This window comes from Lepus europaeus, chromosome 19, assembly GCF_033115175.1.
Source record: "Lepus europaeus isolate LE1 chromosome 19, mLepTim1.pri, whole genome shotgun sequence".
NCBI lineage: Eukaryota > Metazoa > Chordata > Mammalia > Lagomorpha > Leporidae > Lepus > Lepus europaeus.
The window spans coordinates 63240072-63259800 of record NC_084845.1 but is presented as its reverse complement, the minus strand read 5'-3'; the positions used below and the strand labels follow the sequence as shown (position 1 = coordinate 63259800).

The window sequence follows — 19729 nt, the reverse complement described above, 5'->3', positions numbered from 1 at the left end:
TTGGGCATACTTGCTATGTGCGAGGCATGATGGTAAGTGCTTCGTGTGCATGGGATCATCCAGTTTTTATAAAACCATGAACAATGCTGAGAGACAAATGCTGTGACCCCCCAGTTCACAGAGAACCAAACTCCACGCGGCACAGTGAGGTTCACAAAGTCAAGGAGTGAAAGCCGGCCATGTGAATCCAAGGCCTAGGCTCATGACTACTGTGCTTTGCTTTCCTTTTGAGCTGTCATCACTCAGTTTTCCCAAAGACAGGCCCTCTCCAAGCCAGTAGCACACGGAGTGTTTACTCTATGTTGAGCAGTAAAGTAGGTACTGGGCACTCAAAGTCAACAAGTGAAAAATTCTCCTGGAGAAACATAATTATAAAAGCTAATTATAGGGGCAGGCACTGTGGCATAGTGGGTAAAGCCACTGCCTGCAGTGCCAACATCCCATACAGGCACCGGTTCCAGTCTCAACTATTCCACTTCTGATGCAGCTCCCTGCGTATATGCCTAGAAATGCAGTAGAAGATGGGCCAAGGCTTTGGGCCCCTGCACCCACATGGGAGACCAGGAATAAGCCCCTGGCTCCTGGCTTTGGATCGGTGCAGCTCTGGCTGATATGGCCATCTGGGGAGTAAGCCAGCAGATGGAAGTCCTCTCTCTCGCTCTCTCTGCCTCTGCCTCTCTGTAACTGTCTTTCTAATGAAAAAATAAATAAACTTAAATTTTAAAAACAGCTAATTGTTTTTTTTTTTTTTGACAGGCAGAGTTAGACAGTGAGAGAGAGAGAGACAGAGAGAAAGGTCTTCCTTTTCCATTGGTTCACCCCCCAAATGGCCGCTATAGCCGGCACGCTGCACCAATCCAAAGCCAGGAGCCAGGTGCTTCCTCCTGGTCTCCCATCGTCACTCTCAGGATGTACCTGCATCCTGGAAATAGGTGGCCTTTTCGATGACCTGTCAGGACCACTTTTTTTTTTTTTTTTTGACAGAGTTAGACAGTGAGAGAGAGAGAGAGAAAGGTCTTCCTTCTGTTGGTTCACCCCCCAAATGGCCGCTACAGCTGGAGCTACGCCAATCCGAAGCTGGGAGCCAGGTGCTTCTTCCTGGTCTCCCATGTGGGTGCAGGGGCCCAAAGCCTTGGGCCATCCTCCACTGCACTTCTGGGCCACAGCACAGAGCTGGACTGGAAGAGGAGCAAGCAGGACAGAATCCGGCCCCCCAACCAGGACTAGAACCCGGGGTGCCAGCACCGCAGGCGGAGGATTAGCCAAGTGAGCCATGGCGCTGGCCTAAAAACAGCTAATTGTAATAGAATGTGATGTATGGTTTTATTGCATATAGGTAAAGTGCTTACACAGCCATCAGGATGTGTGCTAATATATAAAATAATGGTGAAGTCAAAACATCAATCCTAGAACTTCTTCCTCGTATCAAAATTAAAATTTAGTATCCACTAATCAACCTTCCCCTGTCTCTCCCTCCCCAGCCTCTGACAGCCACCATTATACTTTTAAATTCTATGAGACTACCTTTCGTTAACACTCCACATAAGGGTTCTGGAGTTCTATCACATAGTAGGGTGACTATCAGAATGTTAATATACTGCATATTTCTCAGTAACCATGAAAACCCTAGCAGGTAAGATCTTTGATGTTTTCACCAAAAGGAAAAGTTCAGTGTTTGAGGAGAGAGATCTGTTTGCCCTGGATGCTGCATAATGTGTTCTAGTATTGAAATATCAATGGCACCCCATAAATAGGTATACTCTTTTAATTACAAATATATTAACACCCAGAAAGAATTTCTACAGAGCTATCTTCTACAGTCACCAAAGCTAAGTTTGCTTTAGCTTCTTGCCTCATCCTCCAGTAGATTGAAAATTGGACCTCACATTTTTCATCTCAAAAATGGGAAGGTAGTGTACCCAGTCAATAGGGCGCAATTGTAGATTAACGGTGACAGTAACTACAAAACAGTAAATCCCCCAGAGTAAGTACTCCGTGACAAGCAACTTCTGTCAGCATTGTTGTCACCATCATCATCGTCTTCATCACACAAGGGAGGGGTCATAGGTCAGATTCCTAGGGAGGCAGACCCTGAGGTCTAACCGGGAGTTCAGCAGGACAGGGTGGGGGTGAGGGATGCTCCTGGGCACAGGGAGAAGCTCTGATGTGCAAGCAGAGGTCTCAGTTCCTGAGCCAGCAGGGTGGCTTGAATAATTTTGAATCGAGGCAAGGGATTGGGCTGTTCCCAGGTGAACCTTGGGCAAGGTAGCCTCCTTCGGCTGAGGGTCACTGCTCAGGAGGCCCTGGCCATGTGCTGTCAGCAGCCATCTCTCCAGCAGCCGGAAGAGTGAGCGCCAAGGTCCTCCAGGATGCTCTGCTGGTGTATCCCAGAATCCTCTGCAAGCGAGATGGTGTGATCTCCCCTTTGGAGTTCTGTGCCCTCATGGTTACAAGCAGTTAGCACTGACAGTGAATATTTATGGAGTCCCTTTAACTGGTGGGCCCTGGGGAGGGAAGATCTAGCTATTCTTATGAGTGAGAAGGCAGACAAGAGAATGAGATCTTTAGATAGGGACCATACGGACCTGAAGAAATCAAGCCATCAGAGACAAGGAGGGGACAGAGACTAAGGAAAAGAAAACAGAAAAAGTTAGGAGGCAGATGAATTACTGAATGACACGCAGGATTGCTACACTGCTTGGGAAAGTCTATGAAAGAAAGGGCTCTCTGCGTCTGTGGGAGGGATACAGAACCCTGGAGGAGATGCAGGCACCAGGAAAAACATCACCAAATTGCAGGGCCAGCTCTGTGGCTCACTTGGTTAACCCTCCGTCTGCTGCGCCGGCATCCCATATGGGTGCCGGGTTCTAGTCCCAGTTGCTCCTCTTCCAGTCCAGCTCTCTGCTGTGGCCCGGGAGGGCAGTGGAGGATGGCCCAAGTGCTTGGGCCCCTGCACCTGCATGGGAGACCAGGAGAAGCACCTGGCTCCTGGCTTCAGATCGGCGTAGCTCTGGCTATAGCAGCCATTTGGGGGGTGAACCACCACCGGAAGGAAGACCTTTCTCTCTGTCTCTCTCTCTCACTGTCTAACTCTATCTGTCAAATAAATAAATAAAATAAGATAAATTTATTTAAAAAAACATCATCAAATTGCAAATAGGAAGCAGTCACCAGCACTGTGCCGGGTGAGCAGAGTGATCTCAGCTCCACGGCAGCCTCTCCCAGCTCGGGAGAGAGCTGAGCAGACCAAACACAAAGCTTCGCACTGAGTAGCAAGGGAAAGAGCGCCCTTCTTTATTCTGGTCTGGTCTTCTGCTAATACGTTCACCAGAGCACTTCACTCCAGTCCGCGTGGGGTCAGAGCGGCAGATGTCTGATTCATTTCCTCATTTCCTGAGGAGCAGAGTTTGTGTTTTGGTTCCTTAATCTCAGCTGATAACTTGAAAATGCCTAGGAAAACAGGCATTGATCTCAGAACATCTTGTTTACGATGCTCTTCTTTTTCTTTTTCCCATTTTGGTTTGTTAGCTCAAGGCTGTGAGCATAGACTGACACAAATCCACCGTGGAAGAAACAAACATTCAGTGGCCCAGATAAGCACACCTCTTATGCAAATCGTAAGGTGCACTTCTTGTTTAAGAGCAGCCAGCATTGCGCGGGGTGGATTTTGGGAGGGAGAAGCCAGCTGCGTTCAATCAGAGGACAGGAGGCAAACACTCAGATGCCTCAGTCCCTCTTGTCCCCATTGCTGGCCCATGGGTCTCGATACTGGTGCCCTTGGGGTCTGTCTCCAGTTAACCCTGCCAGAGAGGGAGAGGGAGAGAAACAAGCACACGATCTCCCATCCACTGGTTCACTTCCCAAATGAGTGCAGTGCCACTGGACCAGAGCTGAAACCAGGAGCAGGAACTCAGCCCAGGTCTTGTGTGTGGGGAGCGGGAACCCGTTACTCCAGTCATCACGGGTGTTTCCCAGGGCCGACATTAGCAGGGAGATGGAGTCAGGAGCCAGAGGCAGGAATCAAATCCAGGCACCCCTATGTGGAGCGTGTGTATATTAACTGGTAAAGTAATTCCTAGGTGGAAAATCCACCCCTAGCCACTATTTGTAAACCAATAAGCCACTGTAGCCCTATGACATATGAAATTCTCTGACCCATGTGATTTTTTTCTATCATCTATCATTTCACTTATTAACTAAATAATGCTATTGTCTCACAACACGCCTTCTGTACACAGTGGCCACGAGGGCATCATAGTTTGGGGAAGTTGTACAAGTCCTTTGTGGCTACCAGGTCTGAGAAAGGAACCATATTAAGATCCTATGTGCATGTTAGTATCCAAAACACACTTCAGTAATATTTCCCACATGGAACACAATAGCCAAGGGAATACACTGACAATGCAAATATCTACAGCAGATTTTCAATGAAACAGAAAAGCATGATGCAAGTGGGGCCAAGCTGAGCTCTCCCAGATACCAAGACCAACCCTTCTGGTTGTTGGACCTGGAGTTCTTTATCTACTCTCAGCCCCTCCTAGGAACACAACAGCAATATTTATTCCTGAGAACATTTCTGAAAAGGTTACCATCTCTGTGCTCCACGGTTGAGGCTGACCCAAGCATCCATTTCAAACGGGCGCTTGGCAATGATTGGCATCATGGAATATTCAGTATCATCCAGTTGGAATTCAACAGATGCTCTGTGTGTGGGGGCTTGGCTGGGTATAAGTGTTACAGTACTGACAATGACATCTGTGCTTCTCACGAGTTCAGAGACCAACAAATAAATAACTACACAGTATGACAATTCCACAAGATGAGGCTTGCCCCAGGGTCATAAGCTAGCACAGAGGGTGGTGGTTAACTCATTTTGCTGGGGTCAGGTACTTCTCACAGGAAAGCACTACTCAGGAATCAGTGTGTCCTTTGATCCCCTTCTCCCAGTTATTCCACCTCCACCCCCTCCTGCTCCGTGGAAAGGTACAGACTTGATATCTTCCAGGCGGATCCACAGAGAGGCAGGGTCCCTATGGAGAAATGGTATATTTTTATTGTGACAGTTACTCCCTAGGATATTGCTGTTAATAATAATAATGTTTAGAATACAGTTGTTTCAGTAGAAAGAAACGGGCGAGTGAAGGCTGAAACAGCCCGGTCACAGAAACGTTCTGGGTCCACGGTGTCCAGTATGGGAGCCACTGGTCATAGGTGGCTACTAAACACATGCAGTGAGGTTACTGTGGCCAAGGAGTTGAACTTTGAATTTTTCCAATTGATATTTAAGTTGGATTAGCCTACAAAGAAAGCCATAGCCAAATCCCTACTCTACTCTCTTCCTGGTAGACCAGGAGCAACTGTAGAAACCTGTCAGTGTTCAAAGCATAGCACAGGGCACATCAAAGGCCAATGAACAATGATTCGTCCACTGAAGGTGCAAGTAGGAGTGATTCAAGTAAGCGCTTTCCTTCCTCCATCTCGTTAAGGGAATTATCTCTAAGCCATGCTTGACTGACTGCCTTGTGGTGTGTGCTGGAATAATGGTGAGGGGGAGAACAGAGATCAAAGACCTGCATGAATGGTGATGTGCCTTAGAAAGAGCAAAGATTTACTCTTGGAAGGCAAAAGAATAGCCGTGAAAAGTGAGCAAAGATGGATGCCAGGAGAAGAGATAGCAAGCACAAGGTGTGAACATCTGGACTGCAAGGGGTTTGGAGGGAGTAGGGGGCGTGAGGGGGGAACAGAGATGGGAAAACCAAATTTTCAGGATGTTTCTCTCTGTGGCATGAAAGGATGCAGCTCTGGTGTGTTGTGGAGGACTTCACGGTTTGATAGTGTTGTCAATGACTTGGAAGTTAGCTCTCTACTCAAGAGCAAAACAGCTGCAGCTATGTTAAGGATATGACAGGGGGAAGATCAGGAAAAGATCAGACAACTGTTCAAAGGGCAAAAGGAAGGGAGGGAGGGCAGGCTCCCAGGAGTGCTGCTGGCTGAGGATAGAAATACGGAGGCTCACAGGGCTGGGAGGGTGGAAATTGCCTTTGCAATTTATTCCCTGTGACGTCTGGGTCCCAGAGGTCGGGCCTGTCTCTCTGGAGCCAGACAGAGAAGGTCCTTGAACCTGCATACTTGTTCAGGAAGGTGGGTGCATCGATGGCTATGTTACACATCCCCGGTTCTGGCACAAAACACTGAGTCAAAGTTTATTACGAGGTCCCCGAGTGGAACAATTTTAGTGAGTTTAGCGAGAAGGATAAAGAGAATCCAATTACAAAATCATTCAGACCAATCACAGGAATGGTGGATTTAATAGCTCCCCATTAGCTGATTGAACTAGGCATAGCACAGATAAATGAAAAGCAATTTTTTCTGATCCTAGACAAGGGGTGCTTTTTTTTTTTTTTTTAAAGAAAGTCTGTAACATGATGGATGGCCTGTTCAAAGATGCAAATGTGTCTGTGCTGGGAGGCTGGAGGGCACTATGGGAGTGCAGTTTGTAAGTCTCATCCAAGTTCACGGAAGTCACAGCACTCAGACTGTATGAGCCCGGAGGACTGCCCCACGGTGTCTCTGTTTGCGTGGAGAGCAGCTAGGTCTCCTGAGACCTACAACAGCAAAGTGCCCTCCCCCTAAGGGGAGATGGAGATAGAGACTCCAGGGCTGGATGAAGAAGCATGCAGCAATGCGTTCTCAATGTCGCGTTTGCCACCTCCCTGGTCACCTTTCTGCTTCATGGCTTGTGTCTGGGACAGGGCTGTAAAAGGTGAGTAAAAGGAAGAGAAAGTGTGGAAGAGAGACAGACCCTAACTCACAGTCCAGCTATCTTTACCTTACTCATTGTGAGCTCTTCAGAAATTTCCTCTCTTTTTTATTTGGTTTTTTTTTTTTCACCTTTGAAATGTTTGGGATCTCCATACAGAGATCCTTGGCACAGTACCTGTGGGCATAGAAAATGCTCAATAAAAGCCATTAGGATAGTGATGACATAGGTTAATGATAAGAATGTCCTTAAGAACAACCCCAGAGAGTGTAAGCTCAAGCTGAGAGCTTGATTCTAGCGAGAAGGAGAAGAAATGGGGACATATAGCCGGCACTGTGGAGCCGGCATCCCATATGGGTGCTGGTTCTAGTCCCGGCTGCTCCACATCCAATCCAGCTCTCTGCTATGGCCTGGGAAAGCAGTAGAAGATGCTTGGGCCGCTGCACCGTGTGGAAGACCTGGAGGAAGATCCTGGCTCCTGGCTTTGGATTGGCACAGCTCTGGCCATTGCGACCAACTGGGGAGTGAGTCAGCGGATGAAAGACCTCTCTCTTTCTCTCTGCCTCTCCTTTCTCTGTGTAACTCTGACTTTCAAATAAACAAATAAATCTTAAAAAAAAAAAAAAAAGACATGGGGACATATAGGCTCCAGTGAATGGTAAAGGGAGCAGGACAGGGCAATAGGAAAGGGCCAGAATCAGTGAGGGGACCAGGATAAGTGTGTTTCTCAGCATCTGTGAAACCCTCCTTAGGGAGACCTCGCACTCCTCTGGAGGTGTGGACAGTGGAGGCTGGGGCCTGACACCTATGGAGGAAGGTAGGAGCACACTCATGGAAACGCTGTCTGTTCTGAAGTCTGTATTGGACATCCAGGCTGGTGGGGCTGGGGTATAGGAGCACTTCAAGAATGCCTGGGGAAGTGCTCTTGGAACACTGGTTATCAGGAGCAGCACGAGGGTTCTCTCTGAGATCTCTGGCCTGCAGCACTCAATGGAGCCAATGTCAACCAGGAGAAAATTACAGTGCATCTTGACAAGCCAGAGGCCCACACCGCCCAGCTCAGGGGAAGTAGTTATTAGAGAGGGCAAACGGTGATCGTCTGGCTCCAAAAGAACATGGTGTTCTAAGGAGAAGCAGGAATCCCTGGAAACACAGTTTCTTTGGTGTTCTCACACAGACACCTGCCTGCTGGAGGGCTGGGGGAGTCTGCGGTCTCTGGTTGGAGAAAGCTGATTTGAGGGAGGGGAGTCTGAAGCCATACTCACTTGGAATGGCCAGGTCATATTTTTTAGTGATGTGGCAACTTCTACAGAAGTGTACAACTAACACTTTGGGAGAAAGTTGGCAACGCATTTACTCAGCCCTAAATGCTTATGGAGTGCCTACTGTTAACCAAGCACCTGGCTTGGTGTTCAACAGGTACTTGATAATAGCAAAATTTCTTGGAATTTTTAAGATTACCAAACAGATTCAAAAGACAATGGGCCTTCAACTTAAAATATTATATAAGTAGTTTAATGTGATTCAACATCTTTGTGCTGAGAAATGTGAGAACCCAGCACAGGGAATGGAGCTGCCTTCTCTGATTCTTCACTTTTTCTGGTAGACAATGGAGCCTCCTGTCTGCTTGTGATGGGCACCACTTTGGCCAGTCCAGTGTGTTTCTCACCCTCATTTTCTGGTAACTGCCCCCCATTCCTTCTGGAGTATCTACCCCTCCCTCTTTCCTAACACACACACACAAACATACACACACTGTCCTGGTGGGGCTGTCCATTGCGGTGCCCCATTCTTCTAGCCCAGGGTAGGAGTGTATCAGATATAAATGTGGTCAATCTCAGCTCCTCATTTCCTTAGGCAGGAAAGAGAGAAAGAATAGCAAAAGATCTCTAGGAGCTGGTGTGTAATTTTCTTTTCTTTTCTTTCTTTCTTTCTTTTTTTTTGAGAGGCAGAGTTAGACAGTGAGAGAAAGAGACATAAAGAAAGGCCTTTCTTCCATTGGTTCACCCCCCAAATGGCCGCTACCACTGGCACGCTGCACCGATCCAAAACCAGGAGCCAGATGCTTCCTCCTGGTCTCCCATGTGGGTGCAGAGCCCAAGCACTTGGGCCATCCTCCACTGCCCTCCCAGGCCACAGCAGAGAGCTGGCCTGGAAGAGGGGCAACTGGGACAGAATCCAGTGCCCCAACCGGGACTAGAACCTGGGGTGCTGGTGCCGTAGGCGGAAGATTAGCCAAGTGAGCCGCGGCGCCAGCCCTGGTGTGTGATTTTCAAAGGACCAATCAGATCCTATCCTTGATAGATGAAAACTCGGCGAATACAACTCTCTTTGTGCTGGGGCTTGCTGAACTTGCATAAGGCAACTGGAGCTAAGGGCTTCCCCTGTTCTCAGTCTCAACAAGAGACATCACTGGAGTAGGAGCATATGAAGCTGACTCTTAGAGAGAGAGAGAGAGAAAGAGAGACAGAGACAGAGACAGAGACAGGGGATTAAAGATGGGAGGAGAAGGGGGAGGAAGGGGAAAGTCCAGAACTCTAGGATAGATTCACCATGCCAGCCAGCCATCCAGCATGGCTGAGATAAACAGAAGTCAGGAAAGCAGTGACTGGTCTTTCTTATGGAGACTGCTAAGCTTGGCCCGGTTTCTGGCATACAGCAGAAGCACAATACATTTTGGTTCCATTTTTTCCTTTCCATCTGGGAATTATTTTTGATCTTCTTACATATGTCATGACATCATGGCACATCTTGGGGTACTGGGGTATTGTACCCTTTAGGGGAGACACCTGAAATCTGAATGGGGGAATTCATTCAGCAAAATGTATCAAGTATGGAGAGATTTGCTAATTGTCCTATTTCTCTACATCTCCTCACCTGTTGAACACACTATATGATGTAGGCATTATCGTTTCATTCAACAAATAATAAATATTTCAATTTTATTGCTAGACACTTTAGGTACATTATCTTTCTTTTTATCCTTACATGAAAAAAAAAAAAACTTGATGGGTACATTTGAGCGAACTGAGTTTTCAAAATGCTAAGTCATTTTCACAAGAGTATACATAGGTAGCCAAAGTGATCAGAGCCAGAATCCAAGCCTATATCCCTTCCAGCATTAACTATTTTATAACCAACAAGCATGCTATCTCCCATCGGGTTGGGTGTGTTGTCATTGCTAGACCAAGGAATGAGTCGCTATCATTCTTTGCACAGATGATAATTATCCTGCATGGGGATTTGGGGACTGCAGTCATTTGGCGAGGAGTTTAGGAGCGAGGAGACCCACTGATTTGGCTTGGGTTCTGTTTGCAAAGGCACTGTTAGCATGTCTCTGGCTTCAGGACAATGCAGGGTGGAGATTTGGGCAGGTTGGGGGTTACTGACAAAAGAGACAGAAAACAGAAACGAATCATATGCTCTCAAGAAACCATCATGGTCAGAGATAAAACAGCTCCTTTCATTGGAGCATCTGTTTTTGTCTCCTGGGCTTCAAATGTAAAATTCTCTCCTTTTAATACCATGTTTCAGCCAATTTTCTGTACACAATCGCACTTGGAGGACCCGAACTCATTTGTGACTATTGTCTGCCCTCCTTTCCTATGGAGAGTCTCTTCTTGCTTCTAATGAAACTCTCTCTTCTATGACAAATGCCAAAGTGGCAAAAAGATTCCTTTAGGAAAGAGAAAAGCCAGGAGCAAGGGGGCCCAGAGGTGCTATTATTTCATGGCTAGGTGAATGCCAGCAGCGAGCTCACAGGCTGTGGGATTTTCATACCTTTGAAAAACAGCAAACTGAGTTCCAGAAGCTGAGTTGTCTATGCACCTCCAGCTACCAGAGAACTCCCTGCCACCACCCGTGGGTGTGTAGGCAGAGGGCTGATAGGAGGGTGGCATTGAACAGTCCAAGTCCACTCCCAGTCCTGGGCATAAGATTTGAAAGCCAACACCGTGGTCCCAGCTGTCAAAGTAGTCTGGTGGGGAGCCAGGAGATGGCAGTTCTGTCTTTGACACCTGAGTGATTCAGGAAGGAAAATAACCCATATTGAGCACCTACCATGTGCAAGATGCAGTAGGACTTGCACAGACTTTCCACTGTCCTTTGTAACAATACTTACAAGTGGCTTTTATCCCCAAGGTGAGGACATGTGCAAACTGGAAGTGCTTTTTGCTTAGGATCACGCAGCCACAGGGAGGCAGAGCGTCTGGACCCAAATCTATTGTGGCTTCTCACTATCTCCACTCAACCTCTGAGTCCAGGTTTCCTCTTCTAGATAAGAAGAATGCTAACTTCTGGGCTGCAGACCTCTTAGCGTGTGGTGAGGATCAGATGCAGAGTCAGTGTGCAGATTGGGATCTGTCTTTGCAAAGATGCTGCACAGGGGGAAGACAGGGTGGCTGTGATGTGTGATTACTGTCACCCATATCCTTGGATGCCATGAGCCCCCTGCCACTGGTTAGTTCCTGACTAGTGCCTGTGCAAGGGCACGTCAGAAGGTCTGTGAATTATCTGAATTAAAAGCTAAGCCTATTTTGGCGCACACATTTTTTTGAAGTCTAGGTGTTATTTTTTCATTTTTTTTTTTTTCAGGAACTTTTTGAAACCCCCCCCCCCATAGGCGTGATTTAAAAAAAAATTCCACCAAAAATAAACTGATCTTTTAATACCATTTTTTCACAAACTTTATGAAGATCCCTGTGTATTTAAGACCTGGCTGCTGTGTATAGGAACCTACTGTATATTAGATGTTCTGTAAGCTTTTATCTCCATTTGATAAGTAAGACAATTAAGGCTTATGGAGCTAAGCAACTTGCTCAAAAACACGTGGTTGATAAAGAACACACAGCAAAAATGTTAACTCATGTCTGCCTAAATCCAGAGCCCAGGACGCTTTCTAACGGACAGGTGGCTTCCTGCCCACCTCCACTTCCCAAGCGCTGGGCAAATGAACCTTTTCCAAACGCACCCAGGCCGTCATTCCCACTCTTCCTTCAGGTGCTTCCTCCAGATTCCAGGTCATTTTTAATCTCTTAATTTTACCCCTCCGCAAACATTTTCGTCACGAGGACGTATCTACTACTAACAAAAGTAATCAGAATCGTGACAAGTCGGGTGTCTTTAGTGAATTAAAATGTTCCAAAGGGCATTGTTAAGCTATTTGCAATTTACTTCTCTTATATTTTCCTGAAACTGTTTCCACTTGGATGCATCCTATTTCAGGTAAAATATTATTACAGCTTTTAATTTCTGAATCTTGACCTCTGCCCTATGCATTGTTGCCAATTTTCTCCTATTATTGAGGTTATTCTTTAGTAACCTTTGGGTTTTTTTTTAAAGAATTGGGAGGAAGGCCAGCGCTGCGGCTCAATAGGCTAATCCTCTGCTTGCGGCGCTGGCACACCAGGTTCTAGTCCCGGTCGGGGCACCGGATTCTGTCCTGGTTGCCCTTCTTCCAGGCCAGCTCTCTCTGCTGTGGCCCAGGAGTGCAGTGGAGGATGGGCCCTGCATGGGAGACCAGGAGGGAGCACCTGGCTCCTGGCTTTGGATCAGTGTGATGCACCGGCCACAGTGTGCCGGCCGCCGCAGCCATTGGAGGGTGACCCAACACCAAAAGGAAGATCTTTCTCTCTGTCTCTCTCTCTCACGGCCCACTCTGCCTGTCAAAAAAAAAAAAAAAAAAAAAAAAAGAATTGGGAGGAAGAGAGGAATATATAGAGATACAGACTGAGGGAGAAGGGGTGCAGAAAGGAGAGGAAGGACAGAAGGGCTTCTCTACCACTAATGAGATCACAATGTCATGGGGGAATGAGATAGCTAAACACCAGCAGAGGCACAAAAGGGGCCATCAACATATACTTCTTGGTTTTCCCCTGAGACCGACAAAAGGATCACTGGTTCTGGGTTTCCTCTCTTCCTCCTTGCTGGACAAGCAACAAGCCCATTGCATTACGGGACAAAGAGCTGGCGTTGTCCCTATCCCTAGCCCTCATCAGCAAGGATGCAACTAAGGAGAAAATGGAAACTTCCAAAAAATGAAAAAGACCCCTGAGCTGGCAGCTGCATCTGCTCACCACCAAGTGAGACTCAAGTGTGACTCAGCGTCGAGTCATCATTTCCTGTCAAACCTTGATGCCCCCATCCAACACAGCATGAATCAGAACACTTTATTCCAGCCTCCAGGTCACAGTGGTTCCTGGCTTGGGCATTAGAGATTCTCTGCGCAATTTCTCCACTTTGCAAACATCTGTGTCACTTAACCTCCTGGAGTCCATTTGCTTATTTGAATAAACACGGAATATCATGTTGGTCCTATTTCATTGCATCAACCTTATTAGTGACAGTTTAATGCTGTGTTGTTTGGGGACATTTTGTACTCAGTCACCAGTGTGGCAACAGCCCTTTCAACGTGAAGGGAGCAGAGAAAGGTGGCCCAGTATCTTGCTTGTATCCCAGGAGTGATGACTGTGTTTAATCAGCATATGCATTCCAGCTCAATGGTCATAGCAATTTGTTCTGAGGTGCTTCCCAAAAACACCCCATTCCTCACAAATTTAGGGAAAATAAATGTGGTGCAGAAATACAATGGCTATTTGGGTGTGGGGAAGCAAGCAGGATGGCACTGCAAAAGTTTGAGTCTTATCAATCTCATTTCACATCAGATATCCATGGCTATTTCTCCATATTCCTGTCTCTGTGTCTCTTGGTCTCTGTCTCTCTTTTTATTTTTATTTTTATTTTTTTTTTTATTTTATTTTTTATTTTTGACAGGCAGAGTGGACAGTGAGAGAGAGACAGAGAGAAAGGTCTTCCTTTTGCCGTTGGTTCACCCTCCAATGGCTGCCGCGGTAGCGCGCTGCGGCCGGCGCACCGTGCTGTTCCGATGGCAGGAGCCAGGTGCTTATCCTGGTCTCCCATGGGGTGCAGAGCCCAAACACTTGGGCCATCCTCCACTGCACTCCCTGGCCACAGCAGAGAGCTGGCCTGGAAGAGGGGCAACCGGGACAGGATCGGTGCCCCGACCGGGACTAGAACCCGGTGTGCCGGCGCCGCAAGGCGGAGGATTAGCCTATTGAGCCACGGCGCCGGCCTCTCTTTTTCTTTTATACCTTTGTCACTGGGTCTCTCTGATTCTGACTCCCCCATGTAATGAATCCAGGAACAAGCAGACCTGGATTTTCACATGGTTCTTCCATTTAACAGTCTGTGATCCTGACCTGTCTCTGAATAGAGAAAGTAATGCTGATCTTGTTGAGTTGCCATTAGGATGAAATGAAACAGAGTGTATAGAGCAGGCAGCTCAGTTCCTGGCTCCTAACAACTGCTCAATAAATGTTACTTCCTTCCCCTCTATTTCCAACTTACTATACCTCTGTGACTTATTAGAATCTCACCAATCTTGGCTTCCTTCTAGTGTGGCCTGCCCTCAGCCCACTTTCAGATCAGCCAATGGAGCCATGACTGGCTAGAACCATTTTTCATCCAATTGGTCTCTTTCCAGCAGTTTCATATGGTCTCTTGTTGTAAATCACTCCGGGAAAATAAATGTCCCCAATCCATTAGTGCCTTTCTACCACAAGCCAATGTGAGCCACAAACCAGACAAGGCTTGTTAATGGCCACTTAAATGTATTCCTGCAGTCCAATCTGGAGACCCTCTGTCAGCCTCAAATCCTGCCATCCCCTCTGCAGGACACACTGCCTTGTGACAAGACTGATGAGGGCCACAAAGGCACAATTCTGACCCTTATCAATTAAGGGGCCACGTACTCTGATTTGCCTAGGGCAGTCCCAGTTTGCCTCTGCTATCCCAGAGAAGTTATCAATAATGCCCCCTTTCACTTTCAGAAGAGTTCCAGTTTAAATGATAAACTACATGGATAATGGTTTACATCATCATCGCTATCATTCACCAGTCACTTGTTATGTGGACAGCATCATCACCAAGGTCTTTACCCCCTGAATCTCATTTAAACTTCATCACTACGTCATGAAACGTGGTGCTGTTTTCATCTCCTTTTTATGGGCTGGTTTACACAACATGGCCAAAGTCAAGCGCTGTAAAAGGCCTTTTGTGGGTGGTTTGCCCATCCCCCAACTGCCAGGGGTGCCGGCTACTCATGGCTCAGAGCTGTCCCTTCCCCTGCAGAACTCTCCTTAAGCAGAAGCCACCTGCACCTGAGACGTTCCACATGCCCACTTTGGATGTAGCCCATTGCCAGTGACACAGAAGGCTCTCCCTGTTCCTTGCTTCATCACGGGACATGTCCTTGACTGGCTCCTCAACTGCCCCAGCCTGCTTCCCTTGCTTTTGTTGTCCTCAGAAAACCACTTGATAAAGGGTCCTTGTGTCAGTCTCTGCCTCCAAGGAGCCAGATCCAAGACAACCCATTAAGCAGGTGGCAGAGTGGGGGCGCATAGCTAAGAAGGTCTGACTCAACCCCTAAGCAGAAGTGACCTGATCTTGTCTATATGGTATACATGATTAGCAGGATAGCCTGCAAGTTGTTTGGTCATCAAGAAGCATAAATAGGATAGGTCCAGATATGACAACAGTCTCAACAACAACAACCATTCCTATTGAATGCCGACAGTTGGCCGGCCTCTTTAATACATCTGATCCTCTCATCCACAATAAGGTGAGGTTCCTCTCACTGCCCACTTTACAGATGATGCTTAGAAGCTTCAAGAAGCTGAGACATGCCCACTGAAGTCACCTGGATAGGAAGAAGTGACATTTAAGCTTACATCCAAGTAAAAAAAAAAAAAAAAAAAAAAGAACCACATGCTTTCTCCTCTTGCTGTGTAAACCATTCAATGAATTCTTGGAGAAATGGGTCTTCTCCCATTAAAGTTGATGCTTTTTTTTTATATATTTTTTTGTTTATTTGGCAGGTAGAGTTACAGACAGTGTGAGAGAGAGACAGAGAGAAAGGTCTTCCTTCCGGTGGTTCACTCCACAAATGGCTTCAACGGCCAGAGCTTCACCGATCCGAAGCCAGGAGACAGGTGCTTACTCCTGGTCTCCCATGTGGGTGCAGGAGCCCAGGCACTTGGGCCATCCTCCACTGCCCTCCCAGGCCACAGCAGAGAGCTGGACTGGAAGAGGAGCAACTGGGACCAGAACCCGGCGCCCATATGGGATTCTGGCACTGCAGGTGGAGGATTAACCTAGTGCGCCATGGCGCTGGCCCCTAAAGTTGATGCTTCATAACAATTTAGAGAGAAGACTTCTCCCTCCAGCCCCCCATCCCAGCACTTTTGAGCACATATATCTACTTTGCATAGGAAGCCATATTACTCTGGGAATAGCCAGAGAATGTTCCCTTAAGACAGAAAAGGAGCAAGGGAACCATGTTTATTGAAGAAAGGAAGGAAAGCAAACCTAAATGCCAGAGGTTCAGAGAGGCAGATTGCATTTCCTGAGATTTTCCCACCAAGGGAGTCAAAATGAGACAAAAGGAGAGGTGGGTTTAAATCCTAACTCCACTATTTATGTTATTTTTGGGTGCAAATTATTTAATGTCTCCAAGCCCCAATTTGCTTCTCTATAATATAGGAAAAATACCTACCAGTCCATGCATTACAGAAAGTAAATGAGACAAAATTTGTCTATCTTTTTGCTTCTTTCTCTTCCATTATCATAAAATACACAGAGTAGAGTAACTAGCTTGAACTCTCATTCCAGCTCTGACTAACACTGGTTCAGATGGACCAGCAAAAAGCATATCTCATTTGTTGATAAAAGGTTTTCATTAAAAATAGAGAGCAGATAAAAGGTGGCTCTTCATCCATGAGGCCATCAGCTGATTCATAAAAATACAGAATGAGTCATTCTGGATCCCAAGGCTAAAACTTACAATCAGCGAGCATCCTCAGCCAGCCACTCTCAGCCCAGTGAAGGAGGAAGGGCCCAGTGAGCCAGCTTCACAAGGCTGTTTCATCCTCCCTTGCAAAACCGATTAACTCTGCTTCCAGCTTTGCAAAAGAGAAATCAATCTGGGTACTTTGCAATACTGTATTCCACATCACCCCCATGCCTGCTTGGCTTTCTGAACAGCTGGGGTATGGAATCTGCAGCCACTCTGGTGTGTGTGTGTGTGTGTGCACGCAGCTCCACGGAAGAACAGATTTGTGTGCCTGGTTTTGAAAAATCAATCTGCTGGCCTTCATCTTGACATTTATCATTTCAAAATGCTTCGGTTCTGATGAGCATTGATGCAGTTAGCATAAGGTTAGAGAACACGGACCCATTTGCATTGCCCATAATGCTCTTATCTTTAAGAACTAGCTGCAATATTTTCCACTCTCTGAATATACATTCTGACATAGGAGTCCTGTAATCCAGTCTTCAATTTGGATGGGTGGTCATAAATCACACACACACACAATTGTGTGTAGATCCATGTGTATGTATATGTGTGTATACATATATTTTTGGTGTTGTGCTCAAGGAGGTAGAGTTACCTATCTACAGTTTTAATTGTACTGAGTAGAAACTCTTCCACCAACCGGTGAAGAAAAACAGTGACTCAGCCATCCCTCCTCCACGTTCTTTCCCCAATCTATTCTTCTAGCAATAACTTCCTCAGGATGCTCAGTGCACCAAGCTTTGGGGATTTATTGTCAAAAAGGGCAGATATAAGCTCTACCTTCTGAGCTCAATCAGCTTGGATCAGGAAGAGTTCATAAAGAACTGTATGCCCCCCCCCCCCCGTTTGCAAAAGCCTCTTGCTGCACCCTAAAATCCCCAGAGAGGCCTGGAGTGGTGCTTAAGAGTGGAACACCACCAGCTGCTCACAGGAGTGAAGCCAAGGAGAGATCATTAGTACCCAGTGCCCCTAACAGCTGCCTTCTCACTGGCACATGAAGCCTGCATCTGCTGTCAAGGTGGCAAAGGGAGGGGCATCTCCCATACATTTTTCTTGCCTGGATCCTGGGCTTCAGCTCTAACCCTACCCTTCAGCTCTAACCCTACCTGAAAGCGCAGACGGGAAGGGACAGACGCACCCCGTGTGAGCGCAGCAGGCTCCCCTCGGATGCCTCACAGGCTGCACGGAGTGCTGGGTCCAGGGACCTTCTCCCGGGGAAGCCCTCTCCAGAACTTTAGGGAAAGGATCACGACCACGCAGTGCCTGCATGCAGGAGGTTTAAACATCCCGGGAAACCTCAGCTGAGCGTGGGTGTAGACTTCTCCCTCGAACAGTGCCGGTCAGAGGGTACCTTACAATCTGGCTCCTTCTGAGATGCGAGTTCGGAGCAGGTAGACCAGGATTCCATCCCAGGAGAAACACAGAGGAAGCTCCCGGGGGAGGGCGAGGGTTGGGCTGCAGTCCTGGCCTCACCCCTCCCCTGGCTGAGTCGCTCCTTACCTAACGGTCTCCTCCCTGGCTCCTCCTCTCCCCACACCAGGCCACAGGAGGGAAGCGTGCAGGAGGGGGCACTCAGCCCCGCACCCTGCGCCCAGCCCCATCAGGACAGAGCACCGAAGGGACAAAGATTGAGAATGGAATCCCGGCCAGGCCACTGCGGGGCAGCTCAGTGACCCTGGGCAGATCCCTCGCTCCGAGCGCCAGTTTCATCACCTAGATGGCCTCTAACTCATGGAGTCTCAGAAAGTATGAAATAGGATCGCACAAGGAAAACTCGGAGAGCGGCGGCCGGCACTCGCTAAGGCTGCTGTCACTGTTACTTATCTAACCACGTGAACCCCCCGACCTCCCGTGCGGGCGGGGAGCTGTCCGCCGGCGGGGACCTCCGCAGCGCAGTCTCCCGACCTGGCTGCCGGGCGCCGCGGTCCTGCGGGTCCCCCAGGAGCTCGCTTCTCCCTCCGGCCTCCCCCGGACCCGGCCTGGGAAAGGTGGAAGACACCTGTCAGCATCTCTCCAGCCTCTACCGGCCGCGGGCCACAGGGCGCCTGGTGGGGACGCGGCGGGGGTCTCCGCGGCGGAGGCTGGGACCAGGCTCCCACCCGCCCGGAGCGCGCACGGAGGAGAAAGCGAGAAAGGCGCGGATACTGGACCAGGCTTTGACGCGGATCTTGAGTTCGCCGTCTTGCGGCTCGGGCATGGGCTTCCTGGAGAGCCGCAGCTTGTTGAGCCCCCCGAAGCCGGCCAGCACCACGGCGCGCATCTCCTGGGCGTCCCCGAGGCGGTGCGAGCCGTCGCCGCCGCCGCCCTCCGCCGGCTCCTTGTTCGCCTCCTTCTCGATCATCTGCTCCGTCTCCTCCGCCTTCTCCACGCCTTCCTTGGCCATGGCGCGCGGGGACCCGGGGCGCACCGGCTGCGGTGGCTGCGGCGCTGGGGGCTCGGGCTCCGCTCGCGCGGGTTCCTCCTGTTGAATGTGGGATGCTCTGCCGTGCAATGGCTGCAGCCTCTGCGAGCCGCGCCGCGGTCCACAGCCTCCGCCGTAATCCTCCTAAGAGCCGCGCCTAAGACGGCCCCGCCCCCGCCCCCACCCTTCTTCCCTGCCCAAAGCAAGCCTGGGCAGCAGTCTCTGAACTAGTCACGGATGAGGCTGTTGGTCGCCCCCCAAATCCCGGATCCGTCCGAGACTCGTGGGTAAGACACGCCCAGAGAGGCCGCCTTGTCCGGACTCGCGGGTGCAGTACTTGGTTATATACGGCGCAGGCTCGGGCGCCTTGAAATGGACAGAGATGAATGTCTGGGCCTGGAGGCTGCCTTCCCGCGACGGGGTTGCCGGTTCTGCCCACACCGATCTGGGGGACCGGCGAGCTGGCCGGGAAATTGGGTTGTTTCCCACACCGCCGGTTCCGGCAGGTGGCAAACTATGGAGGTTTCACCCTGAGCCTCTAAGGTCTTTCCTTCTGGTCCTGCAGCCCACTGCTCATTCAGCTGCATCCCCAGGGCGGCTTTAGGATGAACAATTCTCACCTCCCACGCCATTTCGGGTCATTCCGGAGGTTCCGCCAAAGACCCCTGGGCCGGAACAGGGTCCTGTTCTGGACCCC

At 48.8% G+C, this 19729-nt stretch overlaps 1 protein-coding gene across 1 annotated transcript in view; it reads right to left on the bottom strand.

Moving 5' to 3' along the window:
* VAT1L (vesicle amine transport 1 like) overlaps nucleotides 1-19014 on the bottom strand; it is a 157242-nt gene extending 138228 nt beyond the window's left edge. The window contains exon 1 of the mRNA XM_062177894.1: nucleotides 18782-19014. Within this exon, the coding sequence (XP_062033878.1) occupies nucleotides 18782-19014 (233 nt within the window). The remainder of the gene's footprint in view (nucleotides 1-18781) is intronic.
* Between the last annotated feature and the right edge of the window lie 715 nt (nucleotides 19015-19729).